The 19184-nt window shown below is 41.5% G+C and overlaps 2 protein-coding genes across 3 annotated transcripts; both read left to right on the top strand.

The window, feature by feature from the left end:
- The first annotated feature begins 178 nt into the window (after window positions 1-178).
- LOC137478346 (serpin B6-like) lies at window positions 179-6326 on the top strand. The gene is made up of 7 exons (XM_068198187.1): window positions 179-288; window positions 669-846; window positions 1864-2001; window positions 2634-2751; window positions 2993-3135; window positions 4585-4752; window positions 5430-6326. Exons 2-7 carry the CDS (start codon window positions 679-681, stop codon window positions 5688-5690), a joined length of 996 nt encoding a protein of 331 aa, XP_068054288.1. The 5' UTR covers window positions 179-288; window positions 669-678; the 3' UTR covers window positions 5691-6326.
- Window positions 6327-7746: 1420 nt separating this feature from the next.
- On the top strand, window positions 7747-16017 carry LOC137478338 (leukocyte elastase inhibitor-like). 2 transcript variants are annotated; one of them, XM_068198167.1, is made up of 7 exons: window positions 7747-7837; window positions 8874-9049; window positions 11081-11218; window positions 12037-12154; window positions 12767-12909; window positions 13598-13765; window positions 14501-16017. In XM_068198167.1, the coding sequence occupies exons 2-7, from the start codon at window positions 8882-8884 to the stop codon at window positions 14900-14902; spliced, it is 1137 nt and encodes a 378-aa protein (XP_068054268.1). In that variant the 5' UTR covers window positions 7747-7837; window positions 8874-8881; the 3' UTR covers window positions 14903-16017. The 2 variants fall into 2 exon arrangements, with proteins under 2 accessions (XP_068054268.1, XP_068054276.1); XM_068198175.1 differs by lacking the exon at window positions 7747-7837 and adding an exon at window positions 8792-8798.
- Window positions 16018-19184: the final 3167 nt, after the last annotated feature.

The raw sequence follows: 19184 nt of genomic DNA on the forward strand, positions 1-19184 counted from the left end.
TGTGGGGAAGAAACATGCTATTAAAAATTAATTGGTATATTCTCTGTATGGTTGGGGATTTTAGTTTGTTTGGGGAATTGTTGTGGATTTTTTCCGTTTGGTTGTGGGGGTTTCTTCAGGTTTTGGTAAGAGAATGTTGCAGTGACAATGAATATCTTGTAAGTTCTCTTGCTTTTAGGCAAAGTCATTCTGCTGGCTTCTCCCAGCCTGGCTGGCAGGTTTAAAACTCAGCGTGCACACGCAGAAGCAAGTTGCAGGTACCACTGAAGGTCTGTAGACTTCCAGAAGGTAAGAGTTGGTATTTCTACCGTTCTGATGTCTAACTTTGGCTCTGGTGGTCCAATAAAGGGAAATGATTTTCTGTGTGAAGTCAATAGAAACGTCTTTCAGGAAGTCCTGAACAGAATGTTCTTGTGCCCGATCGCCTCAAAAGATGTCACACTGTGTAGATATGGGATTGAAATCCAGTAGCAGACTGTAAATTGCAGAAATAACTCAAATGTGTAGTGTGGGATCACAGGTGCTTGAGGCACCAAATCAGTCTCCAGTGAGCTGATAATTTCCCAACCTTTGCTGCCTAGTTTATGCTGGGAAAAGTAGAAGGTAGAAATAACTGTTTTGTATTCAAATAAATTGGATCCATTCTCATTCTGTGTTTTATGTCCCAGACTGGGAAGCATGGAAAGCCTCTGTGCAGCAAACAGCACTTTTGCTGTGGACCTGTTAAGAAAGCTGTGTGAGAAGAAAAGAGGGCAGAATGTGTTCTTTTCACCATTTAGTATTTCTTCTGCTTTATCTATGGTTTTGCTGGGTTCCAGAGGTAGCACTGAAGCCCAAATAAGCAAGGTAGGTCAAAATAAACTTGGTGGATTGCATTTGATGGGATCATAGGAGGAACAGATGTGTCTTCCAGTCTGTGACATGCACTTGTGCTGAACTGTGATTGTCACTATGGTGTGAGAGAGCAGAGCTCTTCCTCTGGGATGTGTTTAAGGATAATCAATTTTCATTGTTTTTGAAGTGTGAGATTCCTTCATTATGAAATGAAGTTTCCTGGGTTTTGTTGTATGGGGATTTTGTGGTTTTTTTGAGACAGATCTTCTTTAATATGTAATTAGGATGTGGTTCCTGGAGTTTTTATTACTGATCAATAGATCACTAAATAAATTATTTTCTTTCCCTTCCTTGCTTGTGCCTTATTATCATATGATACATGTTCAGAAAATGAAGCCATGCACATTAAAAATATTTTTAAACCCTCCAGTCTACATTTCAAACTGGTAACTGCAACTTGATTTATTCCTTTTTAAAAATTTGCTCTGGTAGTAAATATCTCTTGGCATGTGTTTTATGTAGGAAGTGACACTACTGAGTGCAGGAGCAATCATTTTGGTTTGGGTGTTTGATTCCATTGCAAAATGGGAGAGGAGTATAAACTGAGATCTTGTTCCATGTGCTTTATAAAAATTTCTCAAAAAACTATGTTGTTGTCATAGTTGTAGATACTCAAAATCCATGGACACAGTCTGAGCCACCAGTTCTAGGTGTCTTTGTAGCAGATTGTCCCCACAGGTCCCTTCCCACCTGAGCCATTCTGTGACCCTGAAGCACTTGGCTTGAGGGAAGGAAAATCAGGACTGCTGACTCTGCTGCTCCCTAGTTTATGACTTGTGCAACATCTTGCTGGTTACAGCAGATATGCCTGGCATGATAAGCTCCAGATGTGGGAGGTGTGGTGAAAAAATCTTGTGGCTTCAAATCACAGTATTTAATTAAATGTAATTTTGATATAAAATCAATCATGCTGTAGCAAGTGTGTTTAGAGAAGTTATGGACACAGCTGTGGATGTTGTCTTTGTGCAGGTGCTTTCTCTGAACAATGCCCAGGATGCTCACAATGGGTATCGATCCCTTCTCTCCGAAATTAATGATCCAAACAGCAGATACATCCTGAGAACTGCAAACCGGCTCTATGGAGAAAAGACCTTTGAGTTTCTTCCAGTAAGTAGCCATTAAATTTGTTGTGACTGTTAGGATAACCTACTTGTTACCTCTTTCCTCTGGAGATCAAGGCAGGTTTTCCCAAGGAAGGGGTTTGCCTTCCAGATTTTCTGTGCTGAGAGCCACGAGTGCAATTGATTGTGACAGAGGCTGGTGTCCAAACATGGTGGAGAATCTCCTTTAAATAATTTGTGTTCTGAGTGGACAAGTGATGCTAAGCAGAGTAAAATCCATCAGTCTCTACACCTGAGGGTTCTGTGATCCATTCATATATTTGGTTGTGGGAGAAATGGTTGATGTATCTCTTATCAAAAGTCTTAATAACAAACTTATAAAATCATATGTCACGTCCCAGAAGCACAAAATAAAAACAAGGAAAACACCATGACCCATTATTGCCAATGAACTGTAGAAGTTTGTTGTAGAGTGCAAAATTCATATCACTAATATTGATTGCTTGTTCTAAGAAGTGGAATAAATCCTTGTAGGAAGTTGTCAGCCAGATCTTGAATGGCTCTATATGAAGTTGGGGAAGTAAAGCTGACAGATTTCCTTGGAGAATGTAAGGATAGATCTGTGTCTGAATGAGAGTAAATCTCTTGCTGAAAATCTGTTGTGAATGTCCCTGTTAGTCGTTTATAGAGTCCAGTCAGAAATCCTACCATGCTGGCCTGGAACAGATGGACTTTCTGCATGCTTGGGAGGATTCCAGGAAACAAATCAATGGCTGGGTAGAGGAAAGGACTGAAGGTGAGTGCTTTGCCTAGTGCCCAGTTGTGTTTAATGGCAGCAATTGTGTGGGTAAACACCTACCCCTGGGTATAGGATTGTGAATTCAGACAACTCAGATGCTGAGCTATTGCTGTATCTGGTACATAATTCTCTTCTCTATTGTTTATTAATTGCAGAGCTGATACTATCTTGGGTAATATTTAGATACAGTTCCAACTATTAAAAAAATGTGATTTTTTTTTTCTTTTGTGTCATAAAGGTAAAATTCAGAACCTGTTGGCAGAGGGGATTCTCGATTCCTTGACCAGGCTTGTGTTGGTGAATGCCATCTATTTCAAAGGCAACTGGGAAAAGCCGTTCAGGAAACAGAGTACCAGAGAATGGCAATTCCAAATTAATAAGGTATGATGTGTACATGCAGACAATCTTTGCTGTGTTTCTCTAAACTTTCACATAATTACTGGAACCTTTCATATAGCACAAAAACAGGTGTGAAAGATTGTGAATTTAAGTCTTCTTCAGTCAGAGCTTCCTTGCTGAAATTCTGCTGCTGAGCCGATCCAATTAAATGGAAAACAAATTTCCTTTGAAGTCCTGCTCTGTAGTCTAGATTTTAGAATTAGGTCAGTGCTCTTGAGGAGGAATTGGCCCCTGGCATGGGCAGACCATGGCTGCCCCTCAAGATTCTTTGCAGCTCTGGGTTGGCCTCCAGGAGTCATGAACAAGAACTGGTAATGTGCCTTAACTCACCTGCTTGAAGCAACCATTGTGGAAAATTTCCAGATATGCCTGTCTGGAAACTGTCCCTCCCTGCAGTGGTGACATAAATCCAAGAATATTTGAGACTGCTGATATAACTTTTAAATAAGGGAATGTTGATGCTTACCCCAGACTAGCTCTGATAGCACTTCAGAGACAGCTGGACTGACTTGGTTCCTGCCACTTGCTCTCTCTGTGTTGGAATGTGTTGAAAAAGCTGGCAGGAGTATCATGAGACACTATTGCATTTTCTGTTCCCTGCAGCTGGGCAAGCTTAGAACCAGGTTTCAAGATGCAACACCAAACAGATATAGGGCTGATGAATAATCTCCTTTTGAGTTGTGGTGGAATACTGTGCATTGCTGCTGTACATGGCCAGGTTTTATCTTGTGCTTTTGTTCTGGTTTGAAAGCAAAACCATTGAGAGGCTCCAAGTCAGAAATAAAATATATTAAGAAAGGGGAAAAAAACCCAAAACAAACATAATATAAAAGAAAAAACACTGTCAGAGTCAAAATACAACATGACACCCTACTAATTAGGGTGGTGGTATCAGTTCAGATGAAATAGTTTTGTTGAAGTGGTGATCCTGTGGAAAACATCTGGTAGCTTTAGTCCTCTAGAAACCAGAGGGTGAGGGCTGCTTGTTCTGTCCCAAACCCCGGTTATATCCAGGTGGGGATGCTTAGCTCCTCCCCCCTGGGCTGAGCATCTCACAGTGGGCTGATACAATTCTGTGAGTCATGTGGTGGATCCTTGATTGCCCATTAAACGGAAATGGCTCCCAGAGGGAGGGAGTCATGGGGCAAGGCATTGATGGGCCCATCAACAGGAGATAGGGAAAAAACAATGCCCCTCCTGGTTTCAACAGCTCTTGAAGATGGGGATAGAATACATCTTAACATTGTAATCAAGGACAGCTTTCCAAAAGATAGTGGTAGGGCTGCAGGCAGCAGGGCTGCTGTAGATCAATGTGTGGTTTTGTTCTTTTTGGTCAGATCCTAAAAGGCCCAAAGTAATTTGCTACCTGCTTTGTAGTTTGAGACCAGCAGAGAAGCTCAGCACTAACTGTTGACATCTCTTCATTTCTAGAACGAGACCAAACCTGTTCAGATGATGTTCAAGGAGGCAAATTTTAACATGACCTACATTAGGGATTTCCAGACCAAAATCCTTGAGCTCCCATATGTGGGTAATGAACTGAGCATGATCATCCTGCTCCCTGATGCAATCCAGGATGCATCCACAGGCTTGGAAAGAGTAAGTTGTTGAGCTGAGTGCAAAGCCAGCCTGAATCCTTCCAGGGAAGAAAGTCTGAATTGCACAGAGACCTGCAGTTCAGTTCTAGAGCAATTGTGTGGCTGGTGCTCAAGGCCAGGGGAAATGTCCCTCTGCTCCCTGTCCCCAAGGTGACAGCCCTGCTGTGTCAGTGTTGCTCAGGCTGTGTGCTGCTCCCTTAGGCAGAGGCTCTGGAAGATGAGCTGGCCTTGCTCAGGAGCAGAGGTCAGCTGTGGTTGTGGTGAAGGAAGAGTAAGGTGATGATGGAATGTGGAGAGGGGGATTTTGGGTGGGCTCTTTGGAAGTCCTGTGGCTTGTCCTGTAGGCCTTCTGTGCTGAGCGGCTGGCAGGTGGTGTGTGGCTCACTGCCTAGAAAGAGGCTCACAGGAAAGGGCAGGATCTCTTTTGTGGTGAGGTCAGGATACTAGATTGGGCTCTTTGGCACACTGGACAAGGAGTTTATGAATAAGGTTTCTTGAGTCTTTTATTCCCCTATTAAAAATTAAAAAAAACTCAGTCTTCATGCTTAACCCTGGGGGAAAAAAAACCAACATGCCTGTTACTTGCTATATGATGAAACACATAGAAATCACTACTTTGGCTATGTAATATTGTCTCAATTCCCATTGTAATTAAGTAAATTTGGAATTTTTGTTTAGCTGGAAAAAGAACTTACATATGAAAAGCTAATAGATTGGATCAATCCTGAAATGATGGACTCTACCAAAGTGAGGGTGTCTTTACCCAGATTTAAACTGGAAGAAAATTATGATCTGAAACCGCTTCTGAGCAGCATGGGAATGCCTGATGCATTTGAGTTGGGCAAGGCAGACTTCTCGGGAATCTCATCTGGCAACCAGCTGGTGCTCTCTGAAGTGGTTCACAAATCCTTTGTGGAAGTCAATGAAGAAGGCACTTAAGCAGCTGCCGCTACAGCTATGCTCATGAGTGGGTGTTCGGGCGTAATGTCCACTCGAGAATTCACTGCTGATCATCCCTTCCTCTTCTTCATCCGGCACAACAAAACTTCCAGCATTTTGTTCTGTGGCAGATTTTGCTGTCCCTAAGGAGGAGATGTCTTAGCAGCAAATGTGCCATGAAACAATACATTTACATTTCCCTAGAACAAGGCGATTCCTTCTGCACTAATTGTCTCTTTCAGCTGTGCCTGCACCCTCTTCTGTGATCTTGATCTTGGGCTTGGCAGGAATAACAGAGCTGCTTAGACAAACAGAGCACCTGCCATGTCCAACCCCTCCTGTGCCTGTGTGCAGGGGTCTCCAGGTTCTTGCTGACACAAGAGCCGTCCCATTTGCTCTGTGAGTGCGTCTTCTGTGCTTGACTTCACTTTTGGTGTCCATAAGGCAGAGTCAGGCAGGGAGAGTCTATGGGAGTGAAATTGTCACTTTTGCTTGTGACAAGGCTGGAGCACATTTGTAGATGCCTTCCCCTTTAATCTTCCAGACCCATCCATGTAGTGCCTTGATACATTGCCTGGAGCTGAAAGGAGTTTTTGGCAGCCTTTTCTAAGTATTGCTGAGCTTGTTGTGTAGCTGTGGGCTACTCTGGACCAGAACTTAATAAAGAACAATTTTGCAGCACATGTCCTTCGAGGGTGTTTATGGTGAGAACCATCACCACAGGAGATCTTGAGTTTTTTATCTTTCACCTGGTTCTAGTCCTTTAACAGGAATGCAGTCTAACTTTAGAATACCAAAGGCAAAGCTGCAACAGGTTTCCTGACACGGGGATGTGTTTTGCACTTTGTTTTTTAAATGCTGAAAGAACCCTAAGTGCTGTAGAGGTCTGTTTCTTTTTGCTGCTATTAATAGTGCATTTTAAAACCTGTTTTCTGAATATTATATCTTGTAATACCTACTTCTTTGTAGCCTGTTTGGAATTTGCTGAAGCACAAGTTTTTTCTGGATAGTGAAACCCAAGGTTTTTACTTGGATCACCATGAATTAGTGGTTCAACTTGAAAGGATTTCAAGGTATTTCAAAGGATACCAAAGGGGTCCCTAGATAACAGTTTTTTTCTGGGCAGCACTGCAATCCTTCCTCTTGGTTTTTTGCACAGGTTGACCTCAAGTCTTGGTGGACATTATCCAAAAGGTGCCAGATGGGCATATCCTTTATTCAGTGCACAGTAACTCAGCTGTCTGAGGTGAGGCAAACAAAAGCATTATGTGCAGGGGAGAGGGATGAGACCGAACACTTTTGTCACCAGGACACCTGCTATACACTGCAGTTAAAGGGCTATGCACCTGAAACCAATATGGGCCGTACAGCTGGGGATGCCCTGGGAGCCAGACCGAGGACTGATGGAGAACAAATACCGTGATAAACCACAGAAAACTCCCCATGCGGTTAGGTTCTTTGAAATGAAAAAGAAAAAAAAAAGCGAAATATCTTTATAAAAGATGAGTGTAAATAGAGACACAGGGTGGGAAGGCAGACAGGAGCCTCCCTGCGCAAGGGGTGCGCTTGCCCCGTGGGTCTAAAAGCCCTGGATCTCTTACTGCTGGCGCAAGGTGAGGGTTGTTTAATCCCTCTCCCGAAGCTCCCTCTTCTCTCCCCCGGGAAACTGGGGACACCCTGACGGGAGTGGCCCCGGGGTAACTCCTGCCGCCCCGCCCCGCCCCGTCCTCTCTCCCCGCCCCGGTGGGGTCCCCGCGGGTGACAGCGCGGTGTCACTGCGCCGCTCGGCTCCTTCCGCTCCATCCCATCCCAGCCCGCTCGGCGCTGCCCGCAGGTAGGCGGCCAAGCGGCCCTCGGCTGCTCTGGGGCTCCGCGGGGCTGCCCCCGCCCCTGTCCCCGGCGCATCCTACGGGAAAGGGACGATGACGGGACCAGAAGTGGACATTTTTCCTCTCCGCCTCAGCGGGCGGGGTCTGCGCGGCGCGGGGGGCGCTTCTCGGGCACCGGGGGCGGGCACTGTCCAGCAGCTGGTTTGGGTGAAAGGCTGGCGCAGTGAGGTGTAGGTAAACGAAAGTGGAAGTACGCCTTGGGGCTTGGCTTTGGGTATTTTTAGGAGTGTTGGTGGTCTTTCTTTAGCCTACAGCTCGGTAAGCACGTCGCAAAGCTGCCGGGCGTTTATCTGTGTGGCACGGAGGAAGCCGGTAGTGATAATTTGCAACTGCTGTAGAAAGACTGTGCGGGAAGCACCCAATTTTTGGTGTAAACTCCTCCACGCAGTTGCGTCCGGAGGAGAGAAAGAAACAAACCGAGACTCCGGCTGCAAGCAAGCGCAGAGCAGCCGGACTCTGGGCTGGGCGAGCGGGAAGCTGGCGCAGCATCCAGCGGTGCCGCCACTGGCCCTTGGGTGGCGAGTTGCGCCTGACGCGGCTCTTGCGCCTTTCAGCCTGCTCGTGAGCATCTCCCCGAAGCGCTTCGCTGCTCAGTGTCAGCCCTGCCGCTTTGCCTTCGCTTGTGTCCCCGCCGGTCGGGAGGTCACCTGCAGCCCCCGGAACGCCGGGCTCTCTGCCCGTGCCTTTAGGGCCGCCCAGCCCCGGTGGTCCTGGACGCGTCGGGCAGCTCCGTGCTCCTGGCAGCGCAGGCGAGGGACAGCGGTGGTCTCCGCTGCTGAAAGTCAGCGTGCACGGAAGCCTTTGGCAGGATTGACACCGCTCAGGGGCATGGATTTGTGGTATGAAGACAGGAGGGTTACTGAGAGGTGTTTAGATGTCCCTGAGCAGATATTTTGAATGTCCTCTGTGCATTGTAAAGGAGCAGAGGGAATGCTGTCGGAGGGACAGCCCTGGCATATGCTGGGTCTGTGAGGGTGAGGGACGTTGGCAATTCTACCACCACATACACTTCCAATTTCAGATCTGCAGGAAAAGAATTTTAAAAAATAATGTCTATGAAGTTGGTATGATAAGGAAGGTTGGAACACACAATTAACATGGAAAAAAATCCCCAGCTTTTTCAATGTGATTGGATTTTTTAAAGAATAAGGTTCTCTGACGACGATATTCTTGCTGTTTCTGTAAGCAGCTGCATCCAGTTTAATCCAGTCTTTACTCTGTGAGTCACACAAGGTTAGACAAGGTGTTTGAAAAATGTTTCCCAGGGTCCTTATCAACTGTTTTCTTTTTTCAGCTATAACCATGGAGAGCCTGTTCAATGCCAACAGCAGATTTGCACTTGATCTGCACAGAAGGTTTAGTGAGGCCAACCCAACAGGAAATGTCTTCTTTTCTCCTCTCAGTATCTCTGCTGCTCTGGCCATGGTCCTCTTGGGGGCCAAAGGTAATACCGAAGCCCAGGTGTTGAAGGTTAGTAAAATAAAATGGTCATTAATTTTATATTGTATTTACATTAAAAGCAGTTGTGTTTTAGAGGAGGGAAGATTAAATGAGGGTATTTTTTATTGGTTCAGGACAAGATTTCTGTCATGCACATTCAGTTTTTCTCAGACTCTGCAGCTAGTTACCCTCTGCCTACCCTGCTCCAGAGGCCTCTGTCTATATTTTCTATGGACCTTGTTGCTAATTTAATTTCAGTAGTTAATTCTTGACAGAGGAAACGAATTACATTAGTCAGCCTCCTTTTAAATTGATCATAACTTCCAGCAGCAAGGCTCTATGAGTTTTCATGAGACATTTTGACAAACGTACTTTATAACATATGTTGGTGTTGTTCATTTGGTATGTTCATTTTCAATATTTCTGTGTGTTTTTGTAAAAAATCACAGTAGCATTCTATAGTTTTATATCTAAAGCTGTGATGATACATGGTGATGGTACCTAAGTATCAATCTCTCACTAACAGGCACTCATATTTCTCAAAGGAGCTAAATCTGCATGATTATCCTTACCATAGCTTTAGGGTTGGTAGGATAGTTTTAAAAAAACTCCTTATAAATTGCAAAAATGGTGCACATAGGAGTGTGCCAGTTTCCCCTGAAACCTCTGTCATGGAAGGGACTCAGTCACTGTTATTTTTGCACTCTCGTTAGGCTAACGCCTGTAAAATGGTGTGTGAGTCTCCTCATTGCAGTCATCCTCGTGCATTTGCCTATGAATAATTTCACCTTTGTATTCTGGACTTTAGGAGGAACTTTTTTATACTGTTGAGGGTTGCTGTGCTTACTCAGTAAAATTACTTCCCCACTATTTGTTCAAACAGACTTTGAACATATTTCATGTAATCAGACTGACAGCCCCACCTAGGATAAACCTACTGACAGCACAAATCATGCAAAAGGAACTTGGGGGGGGAAATAAATGTCTTTCAACATAGTAATCCTCAACAGGGCATGTTTCTGTACCATAATACTTCACTTATGAACACAGTGCTAATTAAAGAGGCAGCGATTAGCAATTGTCAAGAGCTGTTTGCAAGGACGCAAAAATTTGTTTCCGGGATCATAATTCTGTTGTAAGGTTGCCTCTGTGATGTTCTTGCTCAGCCATGCACCTGTACAGCACAGCTTGTACTGAGGTGGTTAGCAAAGCCTGACCAAATACCCAGTGAGAGAAAGAGAAGGCTTCCCTTTGAATCCAATCACTGCTTCACAGCAGTCTTCCCTACTGGGAAACACATGGTTTAAGTTTGAATATCAATGCCCCTGCTTTGGTGTGGCCATCCCTGTCCATGAGGTCTGGCAGCTTTTGCCAGCCAGCTTGCCTCTGGAAGTGGAGGTACTGATAAAGAGATATTGCAGTAATGCATTTGATCTTAAATCTAATACTTACTCACACACACACACACACACACACACACACACACACACACATATATATACACACATATATTTATGTAAAAAGTATATATGAAGTGCCTATGTATTTATGAAGTTATATAATTTTCATAGAATTATAAAGGGTACTTGCTCTAAGTTTTCTTAATACCTCACCTGTGATAGTGATGATTTTATATTCTGAAAATATACAACCCCACATCCCCTTGGGCCAAAGGGGGAACCAAGAAAGCAAGAGTCTCCATGGCATCATCTGTCTTTTTGATCCTCACCTGGGAATGAGTTCTTGGGCCCAGTGGCCCACAGAGGAGAGGCCCTCAGAAATGCAGACAGGACTTGGGGTTGTGATCAAGAGCTTCAGCTGTGACTGTGTATAAACCAGGATCACAATACAAGTGGCTGACACGGGCAGCGTAGCACCGAGGGGCAGTTTGACTCATTCTTTGAGGTTTACAGAAGTCTCTAAGCAGCTTCCATCCTTTTCTTTTCTCTTTCTTCAGCCTACCTACTGGATCCTACCCTGCATCAGGCCTACCCTACAGATTCACCAGGTGTTCTTTTAAGACAGTATTAACAACAGCTAGTTCACTTCTTTTTATTTCAGACGCTTCATCTTGACAAAGTTGAAGATGTTCATTCAAGATTCCAGGCTCTGACAGCGGATATAAACAGAAGCAATGCTCCCTATCTCTTACGGCTGGCCAGTCGGCTCTTTGGAGAGAAGTCCTACAGCTTTCTGCAGGTACAGTGGTGCACATCAGGATGGCCTTTGGTGGGATCTGGAAGGAAAGTGCAGCTGCTTGAATATTTATGAAATAGAACTATTTCCAAGCCTATTTCTGATTTTTTCTGGGAACTTGACAAAAGTGCTTCATACTTGCCGTGTGCATTTCCACAGCTGTGAGCATCTGTGCCTCTTACCTAAAGGGTGTAACACAGCAAACCCTTTTCTCATCCTGTTCACTTCTGCTGTTCTTGTCCTCAAGAGAAGAATCACTGGTCTATGTTCTTAGTTTACAGTAACTATCATGACATCCCACTCTATTGCAACCAGCTTTTTAGGTTGCAGCCAGTTCTGTCCCTGTTGCAATCAGCTTTTTAGGATTTTCATCGGAGTAATACCACGTAACTTCAATATTTTTGAAAACACTCTTTTTTTGGGAGTGGATATCCAGTATTTTTTAACAACAGGGAATTAGAACTCTTTGCCAGGGAATTAGAACTTTATGTGCAAATAAGTTGATAATTTGTCCATCTTCATTTATTTTGGGTAGTTTTGTTTTATCCTAGCTATGCTTGAGCCTGTTTTGGGAGAATGAGAGATAAATATTGCAACACCTGCAGTAAGCACCCCATCAACTCTGGACATGGCTGGTGTACTACGAGGCTTGCTCTAAGAGTGGGGAAAAAACCTGTTAACTTCAGAATTCCCCCAAGCAACATACTGTTAGATCCCCACCTCAGAGTTGGTGACAATCTGAGTACATCTTATCTAGCTGATAATTAGATGTTTTCTTATCTGCATGCAGTGAAAGCTATTCTTATTGTTTCAAAATCTAGGATTTCCTGACTAATACACGGAAATTATATGGAGCTGACTTAGCTACAGTTGATTTTCTTCAGGCTTGTGATAAAGCCAGGAAAGAAATTAACCAGTGGGTCGAGGAGAAAACTGAAGGTAAATTACTATTTAATTAATAACTGGCAGGGTTTCATATCTTGGGAGCAGGAATGGGCTTTATTCTCTGCTGTCTTTAGAACAGTTTAATTCTTCCGTGAGGTAGTCATTTGATACATGAACAGAACCAGAAATTACCTAAGTAAGGCATTTAACCAGTTCCATAAGTCCTGAAAGTTTTCCATTCTGTTTTGTTTTCAGGCCATGAGTGCAGGAGAGATGCCTAAACGTGGAGGTGTACTCACGAGTTGGGAGAATTTGTCTTAGTCTGTCTTGATCCATATATATATTGTATATATATTTCTAAATTCAGTATTCCTTAATATGGGCGTTCTGTAGTGTTTGTATGAGGAGTGGATGAGTTGCATATGACAGTTTAGACTAACAATATTACGCTTTCATCAAATCATTGTATATCAAAAGTTATAGTAGTATGTATTAAGAAAAAGTGTGGTGAAGTAGTGAGACAGGTACTGAAATCCACATTATTACAGGAATAGATTATTTTTATATTTGTAGTATTCCTATGGCATCAGTTTCTCAATGTATATTTTAATGCCATCAACTTACTACATGATTTTGTTATGACCCTTTTTCCTTCTGCCTCTGAAGGCAAAATCCCCGATCTGCTGTCTGAAGGCTCAGTTGATAGCATGACCAAGCTGGTACTGGTGAATGCTATTTATTTCAAAGCGAACTGGGCAGAGAAATTTCAAGAAGCTGACACCACTGATGCACCATTTCGCTTAAATAAGGTAATACAGATATGTCCTGGTAGGACATATCTAATGAAAAGGTATAATTATATAGGTGGTAATGTGAAGCTTTGCTTACAGATAAAATAATGAAGAAATACAAAGTATTTTAGTAATATTTAAATTATTTTTATGGATTTGAGTATTTTTCCATATTCAGCAAGCTATTTGTTGTTTCGCTTACTAGAATAGTATTAGAGACAATTCTCACCTATGGTTTAGGACCTAGCAAGGTTTCTGTCTGCAGCAGATCAGCAGCTATGAACTGTGTCTGTTTGTGATGCTAGGTAAGCAGTCTTAAAATGACAGGACATTTTGATTAAGCCCTATCTTCTTGTTCTATATTCTGCTTATGTTAACAGCTTTACAAGTTACTGTATGCAGTCATCAGCTTTATGCTAAACAGAGTTGATCTTTGTTGGCTTAACATTTTCATACAGCAGTTTGAAGAAACTGTTTTGGTTTCTGTGATGACTGTGCTATAGAAGCCAAAGGAGAACAAAATATAATACAAACTCATTATTTCTTCAGAAGAAATAGTTTTAAACAGGCAGTCAGAAGTCTGAAAAAAGTAGTTATTATAATGGAGGATAAATGTTTACATAAATGCAATTTTAATTTGTCTTCTATCAATTCTTTAAATGAGTATTTCCTTAACTGTTACTTTTCACACCTTTTATCCATCCAGAATGAAAAAAGGACAGTAAAAATGATGTATCAGAAAAATAAATTTAATTTTGGATACATCCCTGAAGAGAAGATCCGTGTTTTAGAGTTGCCTTACGATGAAAGAGAACTTAGCATGATCATCCTATTACCTGATGACACTGAAGACGACTCTACTGGACTGCAGAAGGTGACCCATCTAAGCCAATGCAGTTGTTCAATCTTGGCCATTCAAAATTAAAGCCTTAGTGAACCTGTGTTCTCAGGGCACCAGATCTATTTGGTGTATATTTAGACAACTTTCTACTAGTACAGCAATAAAGAATAAATGGATGTATGGCATCAGGAAGAGAAGTTGTGTTCTAATTTTGTAGCTTGTGTTCATGTGTCCTCTGCTGAACTGAATGAACCATGATGGATACTGAAAACAGAGTTAACTGTGAGAATTATCTTGCCTCGATTATTTGTTTTTAATGACAGAATTAATTTTTCAGTAGCTTTGAAAGTCTTTCATTTCTTAACCATAAAGTAGTGAGACTGTTTTCCATTAAATGACCATTAAATGACCAGCTTCTTTGGGCTCCCTGATTATGATTTTTGCTTCTTGTTTTTAATTAGATAATTCCATTTAGTTAGATGAAACAGTAAGAAGACTGGCTTGCTATCAGTGCATGATTTTCCCTTCTGTACATTGCAGCAAGAAGCGAATGTCTGCATTACTTTGTAAAGTAAAAACTGCACTGACTCCACCTAATTTTAATAGTATTTTTTAATCTTTATTTAGCTATCAAAGATATGGGTATGCTCATTTTTGCATAGCTGCTTTATCCTTGTATAATGTTCTGTAAATAAAGCCTCATAAATGTTACTGAAAATGAAATACTACACTGGTGATAAGTAATGCTCTCTGTCCTTTTAATTCTAGATGGAAAAGCAGCTTACCTTAGAGAAGCTCCAAGAATGGACACGTCCAGAGCATCTGTATTCCGCTGACGTTCACGTGCGTTTGCCAAAGTTTAAGCTGGAGGAAAGCTATGACCTTAAATCAGATTTAGCCGCTATGGGCTTGCTGGATGTGTTTGACAGTGGCAAGGCTGACCTGTCGGGAATGTCAGGGGCACGTGACCTCTTCCTCTCTGCAGTTGTCCACAAGGCTTTTGTGGAAGTGAATGAGGAAGGCACGGAAGCTGCAGCTGCCACTGCTGGCATTGCTATGCTCTGCATGGCCATAGAAGAGGATTTCAACGCTGACCATCCTTTCCTTTTCTTTATCCGCCACAACCCAACACAAAGCATACTTTTCTTGGGCAGATTTGCTTCCCCATAAAAGAAAACTTCCCATTTGTAGCAGTTCCTGCTGTTGTTAATGAAAGCTTTGTTCCTGAATGAGTTAATCCTCCTGTTGTGAGTTCCTAGTAATTTGACTGAGATTCTGCCTTTCCATTAAAACAACCCCAGAGAAAACAAGGGAGTAATTAATTTTTCTTTCTTGAGATTGACATCATCTTTAATTGAACAAGGAAAATCTTGGAGTAGAAATAAATTTTCTTGGAAGAAATACATGTCTCTTAAAGCACAGTATCGGCCTTTATGCATCCTCACATGGGTTTTCCTGTGTCCACAGCTCCCCATTGTGATAAGCAGTCACTCCTTAATAATCCAGTCACTTAATCCATTTATGCATTATTTAATGCATAAATAATAGGTTGTTCTTGCAAAGCTATCCCTTCCCTAAAATCTTGCTTTACATAAATACTGTAATAAAATTGTTCTAGGCGCTAAAAGGCATGTCTCAAACAGCTGGGTATACCCAGTTCTGTCATGAAATAGAAGGTCAGATAACATTTGTTTAGAGACATCTATTAATAGAGAAAGGATTAAGCTATTTAAACAAAAGTAACGCCTTGAAGCTAGAAGCCAGAAAAATTGCAACACAGCTTTTGAATGAGAAAGAAAAAATGAGTAAGACTTCAGGTGACGTGTTTAAAGAGGATTTTTAAAATGTACATTAAATGTTAAAAGAAAATGTTTAAGGGATTAGAGATTTTAGGTGCCTTTTCGAAAGTTCAGAAGCTGCCAATATTAGATTCTGGCCAATACCTCTGTCATTCCCAAAAGATACTTCAGCTTCCCAGGGGAGGATCTGCAAGAAATATCTGATCTTTCTCTTTATGTATAAGGATTCTGTATTTACTGAGCTGACTTCCACTACCTCTTTATGCACAAACCTCTGGTACTGTACCACATCCTTATTCTGGGTAGCCAGTGTAATTACATACTGTCATGTTCTGTGTTTATTTTTGGAGGTTATTTACTTGTATCTTGGGTACTGTAATATTTACCTGCACAACCTTAGCTCTGAATGGGGCACAATAATTTATATAATTGCAAACTGTATTTGAATCTTGTCTTTAAGCAACAAATAAAAGTCTTTTACTTAAACTTCTGTTCAAAATGGCAATTTTTTGGTATGCAATTTAGTATTTCAGAGTACCAAAATAACTGTCTGAAGAGTAGAGCCACAGAAAACCACTGATGCAGCAGGTGCGACTGGCTGTCTGAAGTTGTTCAGAGTAGGTGAAAATACTGAAAACCAAATTACTCAAGAGAAGAGATGATTGCATGAACCAGCAGCTTCCCCTGGAAGTGTAAGCTGAGCTGCTTGCCCCTGCAGGGAACAGGGGGAGTCGTAGTTTTATGAAATGGCACAAGAACTTGGTTTGCAATACCTGGTTGCAAAGGCTCTGGTAGGCTTGCAAAGGAGACTGTGTATTGCAGTCTGCAGATGTGAATGCAATCATCTCTGCACCAAAGTGCTTCAAAAACCCAATGCCTTGCAAACAAAAAGTACTAGCACAAAACCCATGCAAAAATTTGGAGCACTTTGGTGGTGTGTTTGTTCTGAGTTTCTGGACTTTGTTTCAGCGTTTTAGCAAAAAAAGCTGCTGCTGCCGTAGACGGCAAAGCAAGGCTCAAAAACTCCATTTTAGTTTCATCCTTATCTTTATTTACTCAGTCAACATGTGCAAGATACATGACTGAAGGCTTTTAGGGCAGCAATTACCAGGAAATCAGAAGAAAGAGAATAACTTGCAAAATAGTACAAATCAGCTTAATGAAGAGACTGATGTCTGTCTGTATTTATTGTGTTGGTATCAGCATTCAGTAACTGAACTGTAACTCCATTTCATTGAGACAAATTTGGTTTTCTACAGACAGAGTGCACAAAACAAAATCTCAGTAATAAGAATCTCAATAAAATCAACTTCACATTCAACCATTTCAAAAAACCCAGCAACCCTACCGGCCAATATTCCCCCCCGCCCATAATTTATGTCCCACAATAAGATGGTTGTGTTTTTCCTTAATACTCCAGGCGTTTTTCCTGCACTCTTGTCAGAACAAATGACTGACAAGGGCTGGCTCCAACAGAGAAAACTGGCATGCTATCTGTATTCACATTTCTAAATAATAATATGCTGCTTCAACTATCCTCTTGAGAAGGATTTTGTTTGTAGAACTACTGCATGAACACAGGCCTCACTAAGTTCAAAGCAGGGTCATTTTGAGTAGAAGATGTCTTAACTGAGTAAAATGGTAGAAAATGTAATTTTAATGAGTTAAAGAGATACAAGATGAGAGACTGAAACATTAGAAGTCTAAATATAAAATCAGGAACTTAGCCTTAGTCTTAGCAAAGCAGCATTCATAAATCCACATGCACCACATAAAAAAATTCTGCTTGCACGATCTTTGGTTTATATTAACCCTTAGGACTGCAACATTAAAAAGTCAGCCTGACTGCAGTTAAACTTCCTGGGAGGGAATTGTTAAATTCTTGAGCACACTGAGTACTTTAGTACCTTGTTCAAAACCAATTTGCAACAGGCTGCTGGCTTGAGTAGACAACATGTGAATGTCTTCCAGTGAAAGAGAGGATTACAGTAGCTGGATTTCCCCCTCCTCTCCATTTTGGCCTCTCCTAAGCAGACCAGCCTTTATATAACAAGACAAAACTCTGAGAAATATTTGTTCACTGTGCTGTGATGAGTAATCCAGACTTTGTACTTCTGCTAACAGACTTCCTAGGAAAGCCCTTTGGTTTTGATTTAAATAGAAAAACCACCACCACCCACCACCAATTGCCTGTATTTTATCTGATTCATACAGTTGAAATTGCTCATCCTAGGAAATACATACCATAGTGTGGATAAGGAAGTTATCTCTGCATTTTACGTCACCTTATACTAGAGATAAATTTGCTAGAGATAAATTGACACTGATGAGTTAACTCAGAGCATGTGTAATTATAATTTTGTTGTTCTATGTTTGTATGTGTCTACATATGACCAAAATCCTCACAAAGTACATAAACCTGATCAAGTCTCGGGGATGGATGTTTGTCATGATTTACTATGGTTTATTACAGAAATAAGACCAGTCCAGTTCTCTTGCATCTATTGAGATAAAAAGGTACAAATGAAATCAGAACTTGGCTTTTGGTTTGGGTTTCCTCTTTTTACTACAGTGAACCGCTATTTCTGTCATATTATCTTGTGGTACGATCTAAATGCATGCTATTAGCCACATTCATTAAGAGACCTACACAATCCCAGACTACTTAGTAACAATAAAAGACAAAAACCACAGCCAAAATCCTGGAGAGGGCAGCCTGTCTGGAAACATGCTGAACATGCAGGGTAGCTGCTGGCAATTCAGATAATGAACTCATCACAGCAGCCAGAAAATGTATCTTCAGGAAAGATGGGAATTCAAACAACCAGCTCATATAAACTCTTACGTTTTTAAGTCATTTTATGGAAAATGCTATGCAGTCATTTTGGTCAAGTGCTTTTCTCTCAACATGAGAGAAAATGCTCCCAGAAAAGGGAAAAAAAATGCAGTCCAGAGGTTAAACTGAGAATTTCAACTTTCTGTGCACAGAAAACAGGACAAGAAAAATAAAATTCAAGTAAAGACTTCACATAAATATTTAGTATAAGACAATTCCTTGCCAGCTGTATCATCCAAATTTTTATCTGTGAGAGTCTAACAAGTTAAATGCTGGAAACAATATGCATTAGGTAATTTTCTAAAAAAATCCTGCAATGGAACTAATTTGGGGAATTATTAAATTGATATTTCTGTTGTGGTTATCCATATCTCTCACAAGGGCATGTTACTACTGGAAGAAACAACTTACATCAGTACAATTTGTTTCTCAAAGTACAGAATTCCCCAACATGGAATGGCTTGGGCATGGCCTTTCTCATGATCTACATTATTTCTTAGCAGCACAACTTCTGTAAGAGAAAAAGAGATCGTGACATGGTGAATTTTGATGGTGTTCTTTACAACAGAAGCAATAGAATCCAAATTTTCTAGTGACACTGCAATGTTTGGTATTTCCTTAAAGCTCTACACTCTGAAAGGTAAATAAATACACCACTATACCAGCATGCAATTGTCCTTCAGTGAGCTTCTCAGGGTAAACTCCAGGTAGTCAAAATATAGAAAACAAAGAAATGTGCTCTGTGATTTTTAAATTTCATTCTTTCATCTTGTGCTTTTGAAGCAGTTTCACTAGGAGATTGGCTTCTGCTTGTTGA

The sequence above is a fragment of the Anomalospiza imberbis genome, chromosome 1, assembly GCF_031753505.1.
Source record: "Anomalospiza imberbis isolate Cuckoo-Finch-1a 21T00152 chromosome 1, ASM3175350v1, whole genome shotgun sequence".
Lineage (NCBI taxonomy): Eukaryota > Metazoa > Chordata > Aves > Passeriformes > Viduidae > Anomalospiza > Anomalospiza imberbis.